Genomic DNA, 22,758 nt, shown 5'->3' with positions numbered 1-22,758 from the left:
AAAAAGTGGGGTATGCCTGTAAAAATGCAAATTTCCTTTAAATAACATGCCTGGGGGGTGTCCTTTACTTGACTGTGACATGGTGCATCTGTACAATTTATGCAAACTAGTACAGCAAAACTGTCTTTTTAAAAGCAAAAATATTGCCATTTATTTTGACGGTAAATGACAGCTTCTGCCTGCTTCTTTCTGTTTGTAAACAAACGGACAGGGATTACCTTTATCCTTGACGAATAAAGAAAAATAATAGAATAGAATAGAGTAAAATAGAAATAATATAACTGTTTTCTGAAATTCAAATTTTGAATAGAATAAATTTGAATTTGAATAGAATAGATTAGAATGGAATAAAAACAAACAATAGAATAGAATTTAAAAAATATAACAATCGTCCAAAATTAGGGATGAGCCTGATGTTCGAGTCGAATGTAAGTTCGACTCGAACATCGGGTGTTCGTTTGCTTGCAAACAAACCAAACATTTGGGGTGTTCGCGGCAAATCCGAGCGCCGCAGATCTCCCCATAATGCACTGTGAGATCGCAGTGCATTGACATCTGATGATTGGCCAAAGCATGCACCTGACCTGCGTGCTGCTGTGAGAGCCATAATTGGCCAAAGGCAGGGTGCCTATGGCTCAGGGGGACTAAGTCCACTCCCCACACTATATAAGACTGCTTACATAGTGGCCGTGTATAGTGTTTGGATGGAGATAGATTAAACTAGATTAGGCAAGCAGGTTAGTTAGTGGCGTGCAGGCAGTATATATAAAGTGGATGTAAACCCAATGTCATCCTTTCTAAACTACCGCCATAGGGGTTATGCCTCCTGCATGTATCTTTACCTGTCAAATGTCTCCCCTCTGTCTGTTATGAGACCCGAAAAACTGCAGATTCTGTGGGTGGGTCTGTTGTCTGGAGCTCGGTGGGTGGAGTCGTGATGTCAGTAGACTCCCCGCCCACCTCTACACTTCCCTTGTCAATATGCATTTTTTTTGTGTATTTCTTACACTGAACTTCTGCTGAACTTCTGCTATGATCTATAACATCCAGTGAAAAGACAGGAAAGTAGCCACATGACTTCAGCATGCCAAATCATGGTGAGGTGTGGAACAGCCAATCCTTGCAGAGCTGCTGAAGAAAGGAGTGGGGGAGGGAATTAAAAAATAATGCCTGTGTCTTAGGCTGTCACTCACAGCAAGGGGGAGGATTTGACAAAGTTTTTCTCAGTTTTTCAAGATTTTTCTCACTGAACAATAAAAGAGGATTGCTCACAGATGGATTAACTCTGTGTGGCAAGACTGGGCTCAAATTATAGGAAATCTTATACTCTACAGTATGATATATATAAAAAAAAAAAAAAAATTCGGGTTTACATCCACTTTAATACATATATATATATATATCTATATATCTATATAGATATATATCTATATAGATATATAGATATATATATATATATCTATATATCTATATATATATATATACACAGTATCTCAAAAAAGTGAGTACACCCCTCACATTTTTGTAAATATTTTATTATATCTTTTCGTGTGACAACACTGAAGAAATGACACTTTGCTACAATGTAAAGTAATGAGTGTACAGCTTGTATAACAGTGTAAATTTGCTGTCCCCTCAAAATAACTCAACATGCAGCCATTAATGTCTAAACCGCTGGCAACAAAAGTGAGTACACCCCTAAGTGAAAATGTCCAAATTGGGCAAAAATTGTCAATATTTTGTGTGGCCACCATTATTTTCCAGCACTACCTAATGCTCTTGGGCATGGTGTTCACCAGAGCTTCACAGGTTGCCACTGGAGTTCTCTTCCACTCCTCCATGACGACATCATGGAGCTGGTGGATGTTAGAGATCTTACACTCCTCCACCTTCCCTTTGAAGATGCCCCACAGATACTCAATAGGGTTTAGGTCTGGAGACATCATGCTTGGCCAGTCCATCACCTTTACCCTCAGCTTCTTTAGCAAGACAGTGGTCATCTTTGAGGTATGTTTGGGGTCGTTATCATGTTGGAATACTGCCCTGCGGCCCAGTCTCTGAAGGGAGAAGATAATGCTCGGCTTCAGTATGTCACAGTACATGTTGACATTAATGGCTCCCTCAATGTACTGTAGCTCCCCAGTGCTGATAGCACTAATGCAGCCCCAGACCATGACACTCCCACCACCATGCTTGACTGTAGCAGGACACACTAGTCTTTGTACTACTCACCTGGTTGCCACCACACATGCTTGACAACATCTGAACCAAATAAGTTTATCTTGGTCTCATCAGACCACAGGACATGGTTCCAGTAATCTGTGTCCTTAGTCTGCTTGTCTTCAGTAAACTGTTTGCGGGCTTTCTCGTGCATCATCTTTAGAAGAGGCTTCCTTCTGGGACGACAGCCATGCAGACCAATTCAATGCAGTGTGCGGCATATGGTCTGAGCACTGACAGGCTGACCCCCCACCCCTTCAACCTCTGCAGCAATGCTGGCAGGACTCGTACGTTTTTCCCAAAGACAACCTCTGGATATGACGCTGAGCACTTCTTTGGTCGACCATGGCGAGGCCTGTTCTGAGTGGAACCTGTCCTGTTAAACCGCTGTATGGTCTTGGCTGCAGCTCAGTTTCAGGGTCTTGGAAATCTTCTTATAGCCTAGGCCATCTTTATGTACAGCAACAATTCTTTTTTCCAGATCCTCAGAGAGTTCTTTGCCATGAGGTGCCATGTTGAACTTCCAGTGAGAGCGTGAGAGCAATAACACCAAACTTAACACACCTTCTCCCCATTCACACCTGGGACCTTGTAACACTAACGAATCACATGACGCCGGGGAGGGAAAATGGTTAATTGGGCCCAATTTGGGCATTTTCACTTAGGGGCGTACTCACTTTTGTTGCCAGCGATTTAGATATTAATGGCTGTGTGTTAAGTTAGTTATTTTGAGGGGACAGCAAATTTACATTGTTATACAAGCTATACACACTCCTTAACATTGTAGCAAAGTGTTATTTCTTCAGTGTTGTCACATGAAAAGATATACTAAAATATTTACAAAAATGTGAGGGGTGTATTCACTTTTGTGAGATACTGTATATATATATATACACAGTCTAATATATATATATTTACATATACAGTGGGGACGGAAAGTATTCAGACCCCCTTAAATTTTTTACTCTTTGTTATATTGCAGCTGATCATCCTTGAGATGGTTCTACTCCTTCATTTGAGTCCAGCTGTGTTTAATTATACTGATTGGACTTGATTAGGAAAGCCACACACCTGTCTATATAAGACCTTACAGCTCACACTGCATGTCAGAGCAAATGAGAATCATGAGGTCAAAGGAACTGCCTGAAGAGCTCAGAGACAGAATTGTGGCAAGGCCCAGATCTGGCCAAGGTTACAAAAAAATTTCTGCTGCACTTAAGGTTCCTAAGAGCACAGTGGCCTCCATAATCCTTAAATGGAAGACGTTTGGGATTACCAGAACCTTTCCTAGAGCTGGCCGTCTGGCCAAACTGAGCTATCGGGGGAGAAGAGCCTTGGTGAGAGAGGTAAAGAAGAACCCAAAGATCACTGTGGCTGAGCTTCAGAGATGCAGTCGGGAGAGGGGAGAAAGTTGTAGAAAGTCAACCATCACTGCAGCCCTCCACCAGTCAGGGCTTTATGGCAGAGTGGCCCGACGGAAGTCTATCATCAGTGCAAGACACATGAAAGCCCGCATGCAGTTTGCTAAAAAAAACACCTTAAGTACTCCAAGATGGTGAGAAATAAGATTCTCTGGTCTGATGAGACCAAGATAGAACTTTTTGGCCTTAATTCTAAGCGGTATGTGTGGAGAAAACCAGGCACTGCTCATCACCTGTCCATTACAGTCCCAACAGTGAAGCATGGTGGTGGCAGCATCATGCTGTGGGGGTGTTTTTCAGCTGCAGGGACAGGATGACTGGTTGCAATCGAGGGAAAGAGGAATGCGGCCAACTACAGGGATATCCTGGAGGAAAACCTTCTCCAGAGTGCTTAGGACCTCAGACTGGGCCGAAGGTTTACCTTCCAACAAGACAATGACCCTAAGCAGACAGCTAAAATAATGAAGGGGTGGCTTCACAACAACTCCATGACTGTTCTTGAATGGCCCAGCCAGAGCCCTGACTTACATCTAATTGAGCATCTAGGAGAGACCTAAAAATGGCTGTCCACCAACGTTTACCATCCAACCTGACCGAACTGGAGAGGATCTGCAAGGAGGAATGACAGAGGGTCCCTAAATCCAGGTGTGAAAAACTTGCATTTTTTCCAAAAAGACCGATGGCTGTATTAGATCAAAAGGGTGCTTCTACTAAATACTGAGCAAAGGGTCTGAATACTTAGGACCATGTGATATTTCAGTTTTTCTTTTTTAATAAATCTGCAAAAATGTCAACAATTCTGTGTTTTTCTGTCAATATGGGGTGCTGTGTGTATGCTAATGAGGAAAAAAAATGAACTTAAATGATTTTAGCAAATGGCTGCAATATAACAAAGAGTGAAAAATTTAAGGGGGCCTGAGTACTTTCCGTCCCCACTGTGTGTATATATATATATATATATATATATATATATATATATATATATATATATATATATATATATATACTCTGCATTTAGTGTAGACTAGATATTCTCTGGCAACCTCACCAACACCCCCTTTCCTCTCTGTGATCACAACCTCATTACTTTCACTGTATCCTTGCCTCCAACCACCCATCCCCCCAAGCAGCAAACAATTACTTGTAGAAACCTTCACCACTTTAACCCTTCTCTTCTCTATTGTGCTACTGACCACCTATATGACATAATCTCTCCCCTGTCCTGTCCTGACCTGGCCATCTCTGTCTACAACAGTTCACTCTCAACATCACTAGATGCACTTGCTCCTCTAACCACACGCAGAATCAGGCCCCAACCATTACAACCCTGGCAAACTGACAACACTAGAAATCTCAAGAGACATTGCCGTGCTCTTGAACGACTGTTGCGTAAAACCAAATGCCTGCAAGACTTCACCCTATATAAATCTGCCCTTCTAAAATACAATTCAGGCCTCCATGCTGCCAAACAAGCCTACTTTGTCTCTCTTTTTAATTCCTTGTCATCCAGTTCCTGTCCCCCACCCCCTCTACCCACTAACTCACTCACTGCCCAAGAGATTGCCAATCACTTCAAAGACAAGATTGATGCAATTCGCGAGAATACCTACACTGTGCGTACATCTTCCCCACCCAACATACCTTGCCTAACAGCACATTCAACACTCTCCTCTTTTGAATTAGCTACTACGGAAGAGGTTATAAAACTTTTCTCAGATGCCCACCTAACCAATTGTCCCCTGGATCCTGTTCCCTCACATCTACTACGGTCACCCTCTTCTTCTATTCTATGCTCCCTCACTCACATCTTCAATCTCTCCCTCTCTAGTGGCACCTTCCCCTCTCCTCTAAAACATGCGCAGATCACTCCCATACTTAAAAAGCCCTCACTGGACCCTACCAACCTGAACAACTTAAGACCCATCTCATTGCTCCCATTCACCTCTAAACTTCTAGAACGCTTAGTCTACAACCGTCTTAGCTCCTACCTCATTGAAAATAACCTTCTTGACCCTTTACAGTCTGGCTTTTGCTCACAGCACTCCACAGAAACTGCCTTACTAAAACTCACTAACGATTTACTAACTGCTAAAACCAACAGCCAGTACTCCATACTCCTACTACTTGACCTCTCCTCGGCCTTCGATACTGTTGACCACCCGCTCCTTCTCAATAAACTACATTCCCTTGGCCTCCAAGATTCTGCTCTATCCTGGTTCTCTGCCTATTTATCACAGCTCTCCTTCAGTGTCACCTACAACTCTGTCTCCTCCTCTCCATTGCTCCTTTCTGTGGGGGTCCCCCAAGACCCCTTCTCTTCTCTATCTACACCTCCTTCCTTGGTCACTTGATAACCGCCCACGGCTTCCAATATCACTTATACGCTGATGACACCCAAATCTGTCTACTCCTCACCTCATTCCTTCAGTCTCCTCTCGCATTACTAACTTACTAACTGACATATCAGCATGGATGTTGCACCACTTACTTAAACTAAATCTCTCTAAAACTGAGCTATTAATATTCCTCCCCGCCCGTGCCCCCCTCCATGACTTTTCCATCAAAATCAATAATGCAACCATCAGTCCCTCCCCTCACGCCAGGGTACTAGGTGTAATCCTAGACTCTGACTTGTCATTTCAGCCTCAAATCCAATCGTTGTCAAAAGTTTGTAGAATTCACCTCCGTAACATCTCTAAAATTCGTCCCTTTTTAACAAATGAAACCACCGCCTTGACTATTGCAACTCCCTTCTCATTGGCCTGCCTCTTCATAGGCTATCCTCTCTTCAGTCTATCATGAATGCTGCTGCCAGACTTATCCACCTTACCAACCGCTCAGTGTCTGCCAACCCTCTCCTCCAATCCCTACGCTGGCTCCCAATCACCCAGCGAATTAAATTCCAAATACTAACCACAACATACAAAGCCATTCACAACTCTGCCCCGAGCTACATCACCAATCTTGTCTCCAAATATCACCCAAATCGTCCTCTACGCTCTTCTCAAGACCTAATACTCTCAAGCTCTCTCGTCTCCTCCTCTCATGCTCGTCTCCAGGATTTCTCCAGAGCCTCTCCCATCCTCTGGAACTCGCTACCTCCACCTGTCCGGCTATCCCCTACTCTTGCTACCTTCAGGCGATCCCTGAAAACTCATCTCTTCAGGAAAGCCTATAACGTCTTTAACTAAACTTTTACCACTTCCATCAGCTCATTCCCCACAGTTACAACCTTTTGTACCACCTGCCCCACCCTATTAGATTGTAAGCTCTTCTGAGCGGGGCCCCCTTAATCCTCCTGTATCTTATTGTATTATAACTGTATTGTCTCCCTTTTATATTGTAAAGCGCTGCGTAAACTGTTGGCGCTATATAAATCCTGTATAATAATAATAATAATATTCAGTGAAGACTCTATATTCAGTCAGTGCAGGCAGTGTAGTATATATAACACAGTGTATTGAAGTGGTTAAGGGGAACCCCATGCCAAAATAAAAAAAAATGGCATGGGGTCCCCCCTAAAAAATAAATAAATTCAGGCCCCCCAAAATCTATACCAGACCCTTATACAAACATGCAACCTGGCAGGTCAGAATAGGGGGGGAGGGTGGTTCGGGGTCCCCCCAAAGCTCCTTGTCCCTATGTTGATGGGGACAAGGACCTCATCCTCACAACCCTTGCCCAGTGGTTGTGGGGGTCTGTGGGCGGGGGGCTTATCGGAATCTTTAAGCCACCTTTACATTGTACCCCTACCCATTAACCAAAAAAGTGTCGAAAAAGTAAAAATTACACTTTTGGATAATTCCTATAAAAAAAAAATGTCCTGCGATGTCCATCCATCTTCAATCACGGCGCCCACGGACCCGAAAAAAAGAAAAAGAAACATCTTGCCTCGATGGGAGGTGTCCCGCCGACTGCTGTCTCTTGGCTGTGATGTCATGTGTCGTCAGAGGGGGCGGGTCATCCGGTTACATCAGCGGGTGGCCCTGCCCTTGTCTTTATAACAGCTGTCACAGCGAAAAGACAGCAGTCAGCGGGGTGCCTCCCATCGAGGCAGAGCTTTTTTTTTTTCTATTTTTCGGGTCCATCCAGAAATTGTCCAAAACTGTCTTGTCTTTTTTACTTTTTGACACTTTTTTTGTGAATGGGTAGGGGTACAATGTACCCGATAGACATTCACATAGGGGGGGCGGAATCTGGGGGCCCCTTTGTTAAAGGGGACTTTGAGATTCTGATAAGCCCCCCACCAGCAGACCAGCACAACCATTGGGCAAGGGTTGTGGGGATGAGGCCCTCCCCAGAGCATCCTCCTCATGTTGAGAGCTTGTGGCATGGCATGGTTCAGGAGGGGAGGCATTAGCTTGCCCCCACATCCTGTCCTCTAAGCTGCATGCTCAGATAAGGGTCTGGTATGGATTTTGGGGGGGACCTCCACGACACTTTTTTTTTAATTTTACATTTTTTTAAATTGGAGTTCCCCTAATATCCATACCAGACCCGAAGGGCCTGGTATGGACTGGGGGGTGGAGCACTCCGTTTTTTTTCCTTGATTTTTATCTATATTACCGGGTGCTGGCAATGCATTACAGCCGCAAGCAAGTTTAAATTTTCCTTTAGAAATGTAATTTTGCTGTGGGACTGTAAAACACATCAGACAGATGCTCTAATTTACAGGTAGACTAAGGAGACCCCCAAGTACGATATTTAAAGAAATATTTCATTTTTATTGTTTCATTTTAAGAAATGTTAAAATCACTGCTCCTGAAAAACGGTCATTTTAAAAACTTTTTTTTTGCATTGATGCATGTCCCCTGGGGCAGGACCCAGGTCCCCTTACACTTTTTATGGCAATAACTTGCATATAAGCCTTTAATCACTGACTGACCGTCGCACGACGATGTACGTCCAAACTTTGAACGGGGATATCGTTGTTATGGTAGCAGCTAGCTGCCATAACCCCGGTATCCTCGTTTTCATGCGGCGTCCGACTTTCAGATAAAAGTGGTCGCTGCGGCGGATTCACCGCGAGATCACATTTATCGGTGGCGGGAGAGGGGCCCCCCTCTCCCGCCGTGATCCAGTGCCCTCCGCCGCTTACGGGAGCCCTCGGTAGCGGCGGAGGCGATCGCGTCTGTCTCCGTCCTGTGTCTGGAGACGAGTGAGGCTAAGATGGCGCCCACTCGTCTCCATGACACTGCTGGGCGGAAGCGACGCCAAAGCGTCACTTCCGTCCACGCCTCTTAAAGGCACATTTTTTCAAATGTCATTTTTTTAATTACTCTTTTTTTTATTGCATTTAAGTGTAAATATGAGATCTGAGGTCTTTTTGACCCCAGATCTCATATTTAAGAGGTCCTGTCATGCTTTTTTCTATTACAAGGGATGTTTACATTCCTTGTAAAAGGAATAAAAGTGACACAATTTATTTTTTTTAAAACAGTGTAAAAATAAATAAAATAATATAAAATAAATAATAAAAATAAAAAAAAATTTTTAAAACCCCCCGTCCCGACGAGCTCACGCGCAGAAGCGATCGCATACGCGAGTAGCTCCCACATATGAAAACGGTGGTCAAACCACACATGTGAGGTATTGCTGCGACCGGTAGAGCGAGAGCAATAATTCTAGCCCTAGACCTCCTCTGTACCGCAAAATATGCAACCTGTAGAATTTTTTAAACGTCGCCTATGGAGATTTTTGAGGGTAAAAGTTTGACGCCATTCCACGAACGGGCGCAATTTTCAAGCGTGACATGTTGGGTATCAATTTACTTGGCGTAACATTATATTTCACAATATAAAAAAAATTGGGCTAACTTTACTGTTGTCTTATTTTTTTATTCAAAAAAGTGAATTTTTTCCAAAAAAAGTGCGCAAATAAGGTGCAAAAAAAAGTATTGCAATGACCGCCATTTTATTCTCTAGGGTGTTAGAAGAAAAACCATATATAATGTTTGGGGGTTCTAAGTAATTTTCTAGCAAAAAAACCTGTTTTAAACATGTAAACACCTAAAAATCCAAAACGAGGCCAGTCCTTAAGTGGTTAAAATGGGCACTATTTGCCTGTTCGCATGTTCTGGTGTGAAGCGAACCGGGGGGTGTTCGCCTCATCCCTATCCAAAATTCTAATTTTAAACAGAACAGATTGGAATAGAAAAGAATTGAAATTTATATTTCTAATAGAATACTTTACAATTTTAATAGAATCAATTAGAATAAAAAAGAATAGAATAGAGCAGAATAGAAAATTAAAGCATAGAATAGGAAAAAAACAATAGAATACAATCCAATAAAATAGAATATAACCGTCTTCCAAAATTCAAATTTTAATAGGCTAGTTAGAATAGAATAGAGAAGAATAGATAAGGAAAAACATTAGAATAAAATAAAATAGAATAGAATGAAATAGAAAGAATATAACCATCTTCCAAAATTTGAATTTCTAATAAAATAATGTCAAATTTGAATATAATAGATTAGAATTGAATAGAAAAGAATAGAACAGAAGAGAATAGAAAAAAATATAAAAGAAAATAAGAGACTAGAATATAACAGAATTGAATAGAAAAAACAATAGAATACAATGAAATCTTCCGAAATTCAAATTTCAAATAAAAGCAATATGCTGATTCGAATTTGAATGCCGATTCAAATTTGAATGCCAAATTTTTTAATCGAATTCTGAAACCGAATAAAGGAAACAATTTCCGAAAAGAAATTTAACTAAACAAAATTATTTAAACTAATCTAAACAAATTTTCTGAATCTGCACATGTCTAGCTTTGGATATTGAAAATGAATTAAATAGCGTTTTCAGTTTGTTGAGCTCAGACACAGTTTAGTTCTGCTTTAAGGAACACCTTAAAGCGGTTCAACCTTAAACTGCGTAGAGGGTTCTTTACTGTCAGAGCGGTAAGGATGTGAAATAGGCATGTGCAATTCATTTTGTTCCAAATTAGTTTTTAACTAATTTAGACAAATTCATTAATTCGGAAACATCCGAATGAACAAAAACTCATTTAACTAATTTTTCCGAATATTTGTAAATTCGAAAATTCGTAAATTAAAAAATTTGTCTTTGTACTATTGGGAAAATATTCCTTCACCTCCTCTCCCAGAAATAAACAAGAAGTTAGAGGAAATCTCCTGAACTGAAGTGGATTCCAATCTTAATTGTCCCCATAACAGGTGTCCTCATTGGTAGAGTTTCCCTTATCTCTTGCTCTAAGAGGTAACATTTTGCATTTCCACTGACTTTCGTAATTTGGTGGCAATGGTCACCAGTACAAATATGCCACGTACACACGGTCGTAATTTACGACAACAAATGTTTGATGGGAGCCTGTTGTCGGAAATTATGACCGTGTGTAGGCTCCATCGGACATTTTCCATCGGAATTTCTGACAAAAAAAATTTGAGATCTGGATCTCAAATTTTCCGACAACAAAATCCGTTGTTGGAAGTTTCGATCGTGTGTACACAATTCCGACGTAAAAAGTTCCACACATGCTCGGAATCAAGCAGAAGAGCCGTACTGGCTATTGAACTTCATTTTTCTCGACTCGTACGTGTTGTACGTCACCGTGTTCTTGATGTTCGGAATTTACGACAACATTTGTGTGACCGTGTGTATGCGAGACAAGTTTGAGCCAACATCCATTGGAAAGAAAACATGAATTTTGTTGTCGGAATGTCCGATCGTGTGTACGCGGCATTAGAGTAATGAATCAGACAGCAATAAAAACTTAACAGAGAGTTTAATCCTCCTCCACTCTATCCAAACCCAACAAAAGTTTTTTTGCCTAGAAAATACACGTTAAACAAAAAATGTATACTTACGATTCAGTAATTGTAGTATCTGGCTGCCAGACGTGGTGTGCAGGAATGGAAATTTTAGTCACATTGTCAAATTGCATAGGCTCCCATGAGAGAAATTCATCCACCCAGCTCTAGCAGGCATAAAAGGAGACATTGTAAAATAAAGTGATGTAAACTATAATCTTATTTCTTCTTATATGTATGCAGAAGTAAATTGATTAGAATGATGTTCAAAAAAAAACTGCAAACTGCATTGCTTCTGTTTACAAAAATATAAGTTTAAAATGCATTATTCCCATAACTCATTGCAAGGCTTTCTATTTGGAGAAAATGTGTTCTGAGGTCTCCGATCCCTTAAAATACATTATATTGCCAAAAGTATTAGTTCCTTTACACGCACATGAACTTTAATGGCATCCCAGTCTTAATCCGTAGGATTCAATATTGAGTTGGTCCACCCTTTGCAGCTATAACAGCTTCAACTCTTCTGGGAAGGCTGTCCACAAGGTTTAGGAGTGTGTCTATGGGAATGTTTGCACATTCTTGTGAGGTCAGGCACTCATGTTGGACAAGAAGGCCTGGCTCGCAGTCTCCACTCCAATTCACCCCAAAGGTGTTCTATCGGGTTGAGGTCAGGACTCTGTGCAAGGTAGTCAAGTTACTCCACCCCAAATCCCCTCATCCATGTCTTTATGGACCTTGCTTTGTGTACTGGTGCGCAGTCATCTTGGAACGGGAAGGGGCCATCCCCAAATTGTTCCCACAAAGTTGGGAGAATGAAATTGTCCAAAATGTCTTGGTATGCTAACACCTTAAGATTTCCCTTCACTGGAAACTAAGGGGAGAAGCCTAACCCCTGAAAAACAACCCCACACCATAATCCCCCTTCACCAAACTTTACACTTGGCACAATGCAGGCAAGCAAGTATAGAAGGAATCTCTTCAGTTCTCCCACATAGAGGAGTTTCGCTCTCATGGTTGAGATGCAGGATCTTTTATTCTATTACTAGGGTAGGACCCACTAATCGGGGTACTTTGTCACAGTAAGTGGGCTTAGCACTATATGACCATATAGGGTGACTAAACCCACTTATTTTTTTTAATATGTTCAGGTGTTTTTAATTAGTCTTGCAGGATAAATGTCATTCTTGAATGTGTGCGCTGTAATCTGTTTTGTACTGTGTGTTGGTCTTTTAGCAGCACCATCTTGAATTTAAAAGCATTTTAGGGTGTGCCCCCCAAATATGCTCTAGAGTGCAGTGGCGGCGTGCTTTACACCACTGCATGCAACGCTTTGCATTGCACTTGTTGATGCAAGGCTTGGATGCCGCTGCTCGGCCAAGGAAACCCATTCCATGAAGCTCTCTACCCACTGTTGTGCTAATATGAAGGCCACCTAAAGTTTGGAGGTCTGTACTAACTATTGACTCTGCAGACAGTTGGCGACTTCTGTGCACTGTGAGCTTCAGCATGTGTCTGAGTTGCTATTGTACCCAGTTGCTTCCACTTTGTTATAACACCACTAACAGTTGACCATAGAATATTTAGTAGCACAGGTGGCAACCTATTGCGGTACCACGCTTGAATTCACTTAGCTCCTGAGAGCGAACCATTCTTTCCCAAATGTTTGTAGAAGCAGTCTGCATGCCTAGGTGCTTGATTGTATACACCTGTGGCCATGGAGGTGATTGGAACACCTGAATCCAATGATTTGGAGCGGTGTCCCAGTACTTTTGGCAATATAGTGTAGTTGCGCCTACTGGAATACCCTATTTAACCACTTCAATACAAGGCACTTTCCCCCCTACCTGCCCAAGCCAATTTTCAGCTTTCAGCGCTGTCTCTTTTTAAATGACAATTGGGCGGTCATGCTCCACTGTACCCAAACAACATTTTTATCATTTTATTCCCACAAATAGAGCTTTTTTTTGGTGGTATTTGATCACCTCTGCGGTTTTTATTTTTTGCTAAACAAATAAAAAAAAGACCGAAAATTTTGAAAAAAAATAAGTTTTTCCTATGAAAAAATTTCTTATAAAATTTTGTAAATAAGTACGTTTTTTCCTTCAATGATGGGCACTGATGAGGCTGCACTTCCGGGCACTGATAAGGTGGCACTGATGAGCACGGATGAGGTGGCACCAATGAGGTGGCACTGATGGGGTGGCACTGATGATGGGCACTGATATGCGACACTGATAGGCAGCACTGATGGGCACTGATATGCAGCACTGATGGGCACTCATAGGCGGCACAGATGGGCACTCATAGGTGACACAAATGGGCACTAAAAGGCGGCATTGATGGGTACTTATGGGTGGCACTGATGGCCACTGATAGGAGGGCACTGATGGGCATGGATGGTCACTGATAAGTGGCACTGATGGACACTGATGAGTGGCACTGAGTGACACTGATAGATGCCACTGATTGGCATCACTGACTAGGAGGCACTGGCAGGTATTGCTGGTGGGCACTGATTGGCATCATGTGTGGGCACACATTGGCATCATATGTGGGCACACATTGCCACCCATGGCCACCAGGAATGCCATCCCTGGTGGTCATCAGTGGTGGCCATCCCTGGTGGTCCTGGGTGGGCATCTGAGGGGGGCTGCTCTGATAAACAATTAGCGCAGACCCCCCTGTCAGAGGAGCAGCCGATCGGCTCTCCTCTACCCGCATCTGTCAGACCGAGTGAGGAAAAGCCAATAAACAGCTCTTCCTGCTTACATCTTGATCAGCCGTGATTGGACAGGACTGATCACGTGATAAAGAGTCTCTGTCAGAGTTGAGGTGTGTTAGACTGACACGCTGCAACAACGATCACCACGATGCGCGCCCCCGGGCGGCAAGTGGGTAAATATGCTAGCAGACCATTGAATGAGTTCAGAAAAAACTTTATACCCAAAACTGGCAGTAAATGGTTTTCTATGAGGGGCGTCCCAAAAGGTTACAGGAAGAGTGGCTTGGTGCGGTGATAAAGTTTGATGTCTGTTTCAGGTCATTCCTTCCATTAACTTTTGGGACGCCCCTCGCACAGCAGTAAATTTTGACAAGGTAAATCTCAAAAATTCATATTTAGTAGTGAATTCCTACATGTGGGAAATTATTATTCAGAATCTAGTTGTTTTACGTATTCTACATGAAAAAGCATCCTAAATTCTCAATAAATTCCAACATTCAGCTCACCACAGATCCATATTATATTTCATAAGGCAATTGTACAAATTTGAGATGTTTTCTGACAAAATGAATTCTCTTGTCCTACAGAAGAAGATTGGATCACACTATCAAATTCTCAGTCTGCAAATTTGTTTAATGCTAATTACTCAAATTGTCAGGGGCGTACTGTGAACACATTTAACTGCTTTCTGACCGCACGCCGCAGATTTGCTGCGGCAAGGTGGCACGGCTGCACGAAACAACGTACCTGTATGTCGCTTCATGCACTGGCCCACGTGGGTGCGCATGTGCCGATTGGCCAAAGGGGGACGCGATGTCCGCCAGCCACCACAGAGGCAGAATGGCAATCTGCCTATGTAAAGAAATCAGATTGTCATTCTGAGCAGGAACACGGATCTCTGTGTTGTCCCAGTCAGTCTATCCCCCACACAGAAAAATTAGAAAACACTCCAAGGGAACACACTTAACCCCTTGATCGCCCCTGGTGTTACAGTAACAGTGCATATTTTTAGCACTGATCACTGTAATAATGTCACCGGTTCCCAAAAAGGTGTCACTTAGTGTCATATTTGTCCGCCGCAATGTTGCAGTCCCGCTAAAAATCGCTTATCGCTGCCATTACTAGTAAAAAAAAAAATAAATAAATAAATACAAAATTCCATAAAAATATCCCATAGTTTGTAGACGCTATAACTTTTTTGCGCAAACCAATCAATATACACTTATTGGGATTTTTTTTACCAAAAATATGTAGCAGAATACATATTTGCCTAAATTGATGAAGAAATTAATTTTTTTTAATTTTTTTATGTTTTATAGCAGAAAGTAAAAAATATTGTGTTTTTTTCAAAATTGTCACTCTGTTTTTGTTTATAGCGCAAAAAATAAAAAACGCAGAGGTGATCAAATACCAACAAATAAAAGTTCTATTTGTGGGGAAAAAAAAGACATCAGTTTTATTTGGGTGCAGTGTCGCACGACCGCTTAATTGTCAGTTAAAGTAACGCAGTATCGTATCGTAAAAAAATGGCCTGGTCAGGAAGTGGGTAAAACCTTCTGGTCCTTAAAGCGTTTGTTAACCTAAAAAAAATATATATATATTGATCCTGTTCCCTTAAAGCATGTTATACAGCACAGTGCTTGTGCTTTGTAATTTTTGCCCCACGTAACAGCCTGACATTGCACCTGCAATCAACTGTTCGCAGGTGCAATGCTTTGCAGCCTCCTGTAGGAAAAATAATACATTTACAATTTTTTAACCTGCATAAATATGCCCATTTATTATGTTTTCCTAAAAAGTGAACTTTGACATTTAGGGAATCCAATTTGCCATTTACATTTTATATTTAAAATATATTATAATATTTTATATTTAATTTCCCCAGTTGATTTTAGATATAATTGGTTATATGCACTGACAAGGATTGTATACAGTCATGTGAAAAAGTAAGTACGCTCCATGGAAGGTGTGGCCTTTTTTAACATATTTCACCAAGCAAACATTAGATCATAGTTCAATTCAATACAGATAAAGGTGATATATTTGAATAAAAAACAAAGAAAATTGCCTTTTCAATCATTTATTTAACAAAAATATTAACAGTTAATAGTAACTAATAGTAAAAACGATAATAGTGAACCATGAAAAACATAAGTACACCCTTGGCCTCCCCTTTAGCAGAACTGACTATTTCTAAGGAATTTGCTTTTTGCATAACTGAATAATTGAAGTGAATATTCACACCATCTACTGAGTGAAGATTCTGAACTCTTTTAGTAAACCAACCTCAGTGTGTTAACAGAAGCACTATGACGTTACTGGTGTTTTTACATGCCCGGAAAGTTAAAGTTAAGAAGATACAGTAAATGGCCTTACCTGATTAAACCAGAGGTAAGTGGAGATTATTTGATTTTTTTCATCCTAGTAAAATAATTATTATTGATGACAAAGATAATAACATAACACAACATTTTACAAAGCAGAAAAAGGAAATGCAGGTAAGTTGATTAAAAGCATGTATAGTGTATTTGTTCAGGTCTTTAATTCAAATCTATTTGCAATGCATATGAAATTAATGATTTTAAAATAGAACCTTTTATTTAAATCAAAAAAGTTTTAAAAGACAACTGTTACAAATGTGTGCTTTTTAACTTTTCTGTTTCAATGTATTTATTGGTTTAAGCCACAATGTAAGAAATCAAAAACAAGCATTAAGGTCACCCTCGGAGGGGAATGATCAGGAATTACAGAGGACTCCAAAAGGAATACAAACATAACAATCATAGTGATACCTTCTTGCGATTAGAATGATATTGAAGGATAATAAGGGGGAAATAGAAAGGGAAGGGGAAAAGGCCATACACCACAACCTACTCACAGTCCTCCCAGGGGTGGTCCCTTTCCTGAGACCAACCCCAAAGGATGGAGTCTGTAAGACAAAATAAAACATAAACAATACCGCGCTAACATAAAGGTTGTGCTACTAGTGATTGGTAGAATAAAGCAAGCTGCAGTCCTAGAGTGAGGCGTGCACTCAAACATATAAAGAAAAATCAAAAAAGGACTGCGCTAAAACACATATTGAACACCATACATGGTTATGTGAATAATAAAAAAACAGCAATCAATCAAATATTCGAAGGTGAATGAAAACCATACAGTAGGAATAAATGAATAATAGGGTGAACCGAATGAGACACAAATGGTAACAATGAAATTGCCAAAAATATATCCAAGGGAATGGTGAAAATGTTCAAAGAAAATGAGTCCCTGGAGCCGGAGCTAATAGAGGGTGATCAAACGGTTAAACACTCAGCACCCAGTGAGAAATCCTCCACCTTATAGGATGTATGCTTACCAGAGGTAAGCTGGATAATAGCTTATCTTAGGATATCCACACGGGGGACACAGCTCTATGGACCTCCTCACAGGAAAGGGGTAGGCAGGAACTCTCTAGAACCGGACCTCAGACAGCATACCAAGGGAACCTCCTTCCCTAGCCTTCCTTCTGGGTTCACGGGCCTCGGCTCTCCTACGCATGCAGAGAGCATTTGTTCTAGAGAGTTCCTGCCTACCCCTTTCCTGTGAGGAGGTCCATAGAGCTGTGTCCCCCGTGTGGATATCCTAAGATAAGCTATTATCCAGCTTACCTCTGGTAAGCATACATCCTATAAGGTGGAGGATTTCTCACTGGGTGCTGAGTGTTTAACCGTTTGATCACCCTCTATTAGCTCCGGCTCCAGGGACTCATTTTCTTTGAACATTTTCACCATTCCCTTGGATATATTTTTGGCAATTTCATTGTTACCATTTGTGTCTCATTCGGTTCACCCTATTATTCATTTATTCCTACTGTATGGTTTTCATTCACCTTCGAATATTTGATTGATTGCTGTTTTTTTATTATTCACATAACCATGTATGGTGTTCAATATGTGTTTTAGCGCAGTCCTTTTTTGATTTTTCTGGAGTCTGTAAGAACAAGAAGAAAGAAGAACCAGAAAGAAGGTAAGAGGGAGGGAGTAAGAAAAGACAGAGTCTAGAGAAGGAAGGAGAAAAAGGAAGGAAAAAGAACTCAGACTCAGATACGCCGCCGGAAGCAGTCAGAGAAGGCCCGAACAAGCCAGTTGGAGTGAGGGAAACTCATAGGAAATCCAAGGTTTCCAGACTTTGAGGCATTTGGGGTGTGAGTCGTCCACGATGCTAGACATCTGCCCATGGAGCATCAAGGCAGTCTTACGTGACTTCACCCCTTGAAAGGCAACGTGTGAGGTCTTCCAGGACTGGTCTATGGTCCGTTTAGCAGAAATAAAAAGATAAAGTAGCCAGCTTATGCTGGGATGTGTATAGGCCAGGAATCGGGCAATGCAATAGGACCAACTTTGCATCCCTGTTGACTGTTATATGGAAGAGGGTTTGGAGCAGGAGCTTTTTTTACTTTTAAATGTAACATAGATATAAAAGAAGTTATGCCATTTTAAGGAGGACTGCCCCCCCTGATCAATGGCGATCTGATGATAGGTGAGGTAATATTCAGGAAGCAGTAACAGGAGAAGTACGGAAAAAAAGATTCCCAGAATACAATAAGAAGCAGAGAAATCCTTGCACTGCAGATTCTCAGATCCAGCTTCCTCTACCACAAGGAGAACAGTAAGCAGAGAGGTAGAGACATCACCAACTCTAACTCACATCTCTCAACACAAATCGTTTGAAGTCAGAGGCAGCAGTACCTCAGTGCAGCACATCAGTGCGATTTGCAATGCCGATTTCATTGCGGCTTGAGACTTCATTTAACCACTCCAGAAGATTTACTCCCCTTCCCGTCCAGGCAATGTTTGCTGTACGGCACTGCCTCAGCCTAGACTCAATCCAAAGCTAAGTCCCCAACATGTTTTGCCCTGCTTACAGGGGTTAGTATTGGGAAACACATGACTAAGCCCCATGGGCAGGGCAAAACATATTGGGGTTGGATGGAATCTAGCCTGAGGCTGCTTTCACTGTTTATATGAGGGTTTAGTGAGATGTTCAGCTCCCGGTACTTCTTCATTGGTACCCTTCCCTGCTCTTTACACTCTACTTATGTCAGATACCAGACAGTTGCACTGAAAGTCAGTGTTGCCAAGAGAGAAACTCTTAAACCCTGTAACTATCCAATGAAGAACATTAGTTGGGTGCTATTTGAGAAGTAAGACAGTTTGCCCAAGCTCAAAATCCAAACGCAAGTCAGGGCATAGAGGCAATATACAGTATGTCTGGTACAATGTCATGGAAGTCTCCAAGTCAGGCTTTGTGAAGTATGTAAATGGCATTATTCAATTTAGGTCAAAGCTGTACAGTTTGTTTTAAGGCATCCCTTATCTGCATAGGCAGTTTTTTGGTAAAAGTGAACTGACCCTTTAAATAAAATAATAACCCCCAATACACTTATCTAATTGTCAGTATGTTAAGTTAGAAAACATTTGATTTATTTTAATGTTACAAAATGTACATATTATGAACTACACTATATTGCCATAAGTATTGGGAAACCTGCCTTTACACGCACATGAATTTTAACGGCATCCCAGTCTTAGTCCATAAGGTTCAATATTGAGTTGCCCCTTTGATGCTATATAAGCTTCAACTCTTCTGTGGAGGCTGTCTACAAGGTTTAGGAGTGTGTCCATGGGAATGTTTGACCATTCTTTTAGAAGCACATTTGTGAGGTCAGGCACTGATGTTGGACGAGAAGGCTTGGCTCACAGTCTCCATTCTAATTCATCCCAAAGGTGTTCTATCGGGTTGGGGTCCGGACTCTGTGCAGGCCAGTCAAGTTCCTCCACCCCAAACTCGCTCATCCATGTCTTTATGGACCTTGTTTGTGCACTGGTCCAAATCATTTGGTGAAAGGGGGATTTGTTTGGTGATTGCCAGGAGAACGGTACTTACCTACCTGCATTGTGCCATGTGTAAAGTTTAATAAAGGGGGGATAATGGTGTGGGGTTGTGTTTCAGGGGTTGGGCTTGGCCCCTTAGTTCCAGCAAAGCAAACTCTTAAGGCGTCAGCATATCAAGACATTTTGGACAATTTCATGCTGCCAACTTTGCGAGAACAGTTTGGGGATTGCACCTTCCTGTTCCAACATGACTGCACCACCGTGCACAAAGCAAGGTCCATAAAGACATGGATGAGCGAGTTTATGGAGGGGGAACTTGACTGATCTGACCTCAACCTGATAGAACACCTTTGAGATGAATAATGCCACGTACACACAAGCAGACATTTCGACCGGACTGATTCTTGTCCAACATCAGTGCCTGACCTCACAAATGCACTTCTGGAAGAATTATCAAACATTCCCATGGACACACTCCTAAACCTTGTGGACAGCCTTCCCAGAAGGGTTGAAGCTGTTAGAGCTACAAAGAGTGGGCCAACTCAACGTTGAACCCTACGGGCTAAGACTGGGATGCTATTAAAGTTAATTTGTGTGTAAAGGCAGGCGTCCCAATACTTATGACAATATAGTGTATGTGTGTATTATGAACTATGAATAGTGTTGTAACTGCATTGAACATATTCAGTGTTTCGTAAACATGTATAAAACTGATAGTCTTTTGACATTTGAAATGAAACACAAATTAAAACTTGTGCAATGCAAACTGTTGTCATTATTTGTGTAATCAGCTTCTGTTTTCTTTATTTCATATTGAATTCAAAGTTAGTCAGTTATGAACTTTTGAACTGGAAAGAATGTGTGTGGTCTAATTTGGTGGCTTTTCCTGTGTACATTTTTCAAATGAGTTTCCTCTCATTTTAAATACATTTTGATATGTTATGTTAAGGTAGCAGCTTTTCTAAGCATACTCAGAACATTTAAATACCTATGGCTTCGTTCCTATCTAGTGGTTGGCTCTTTATTTCCTTGTGTCATACTGAAAGGACATATTTGCAAGTAAAAGCATAAAGAAAATATGAGAATAGGAAAGTACAATTAATTAATGGAAATTATTTTCTTACCACATTCAAGAGGACATACAAAGTGACATCTAACTCCACAGTGGTTTTTTGCTTCCAATTTAGCACAGGCCTTACGGCCTTGTTGTATCCATCCATCAAATAATTAGCAAGCCTTCCATAAGTTGCGTTCTTCATTTTTATCTTCTCTTCTATTCTCTGGCCTTGCATAAAGGCATCATATATTATAGCAAACAAAATAAACGATTTGCAGTCTAAGGGGTTGATTTACTAAAGACTATTAGGCTGATTACTTTGCAAAGGAATTTTCATCCTAGCTTAGTGAATAGGCTGGAAATTTAGTTGGCAAAGAAAACCCAATCACAAGAAAGGACAAAAAAACATTTTTTTTTTTTTTTGCTTGCATATGATTAAAATGATGGAAGTCAGCAAAGCTTTACCTCATTCACTAACTTAAGAGAAAATTCCCTTACAAGCAAACGGCCTAATTTAGAGAAATAATCTCTGTGTATAAACTACTTCAGCAAATATGACAACAAATACACATACACAGAACTCTGGTAGATATATTGAAAATCAAATCAGGAGAACTGTATAAAATATGCAAAGCACCTGAAGAATGGTCATTTCTGAAATTTGCAAATAGCCAATGATAGGGGAAACAAATCAATTTAAAGGCGCTGAGAGTTTTAGTGCTTAATATTAGTTCCAACAAATTTTATTTACCTATAAATACTATACTTAAAATAAAAAATAAAGCAGTTTGTTGGCAAACATCAGGCCTCTTCCAAAAAAAAAAAAAAAAACTGCACTGGATGTTGAGATAGATAAGATAGATAAGATAAATAAGATAGATAAGATAGATAAGATAAATAAGATAGATAAGATAGATAAGATAGATAGATTTGTCAGATAAACAAAGATGGACATTCCACATGCTCAGGCCAATATATTTTAACCAGTCTGTCTCTCCCACACAAATGTGCAATTACATAATGTATACACATACATATTTAAAAAGTACTTACCCCCGCAGGCTATGAAAAGACATATAGTAAATAGAGTGGAGTACATCCAGGCCATTCTTGCTTTAAAGAATCAATTAATTTCGGTATACGTTTGAGTGATTGATTAATTTTTTTTGTTGTTCTTCTGGATCCTGGGTCTGTTATTTCGGAATTGATCCCTTTGCTCTCTCCTGAAAACCTTAATAACCCTTCATTACGATGATTGTTATAAATATATTCTGTTCTTTAAAAGCCATTAAAAAAAAAACATTTCTTGCCTTAATTTGTGTTTTCTCTTCTTTACCTGCTCACTTTTCTTTACCTGTTCACATCTTATTCCTTTCCCCTTTGCTAATCGTATTGTGTCCTGTCCTTTCATATATATACCTCAACCACAGACATAATTTCTCTCTTCTGAAAAATGTTACCCTGTAATGACTCAACCCCTCCCTACTCATCATTGGCACCTTTAGGTTCACTTGATTGTAATCACTCAGAGTGGTTTTCAATTAGATGAAATTTAAAAGCATCTTCCGCCAATCTACAAATGTAAGTACTTTGTGATGTAAATGCAATAATGGCTTGTAGTAATGTTCTAAATGAAAAATAAAACGTAAGCCTGAAAAATTTGCACTTTGTTTTTGTAGGA

General features: G+C 40.7%; 1 protein-coding gene across 1 annotated transcript in view; it reads right to left on the bottom strand.

Moving 5' to 3' along the window:
* Positions 1-22,539, bottom strand: part of LOC141111097 (5-hydroxytryptamine receptor 3A-like) — a 50,098-nt gene extending 27,559 nt beyond the window's left edge. The window contains exons 1-4 of the mRNA XM_073603105.1: positions 22,131-22,539; positions 21,145-21,305; positions 16,521-16,565; positions 11,480-11,589 (exon numbers count right to left, since the gene is read on the bottom strand). Coding sequence (XP_073459206.1) covers positions 11,480-11,589; positions 16,521-16,565; positions 21,145-21,305; positions 22,131-22,185 — 371 coding nt within the window. The 5' untranslated portion in view covers positions 22,186-22,539. The remainder of the gene's footprint in view (positions 1-11,479; positions 11,590-16,520; positions 16,566-21,144; positions 21,306-22,130) is intronic.
* Between the last annotated feature and the right edge of the window lie 219 nt (positions 22,540-22,758).

The sequence above is a fragment of the Aquarana catesbeiana genome, linkage group LG10 (genome assembly GCF_042186555.1).
Source record: "Aquarana catesbeiana isolate 2022-GZ linkage group LG10, ASM4218655v1, whole genome shotgun sequence".
NCBI classification, from domain to species: domain Eukaryota; kingdom Metazoa; phylum Chordata; class Amphibia; order Anura; family Ranidae; genus Aquarana; species Aquarana catesbeiana.
The sequence above is the reverse complement of the archived record's forward strand: the minus strand, read 5'-3'. Positions and strand labels throughout refer to the sequence as shown.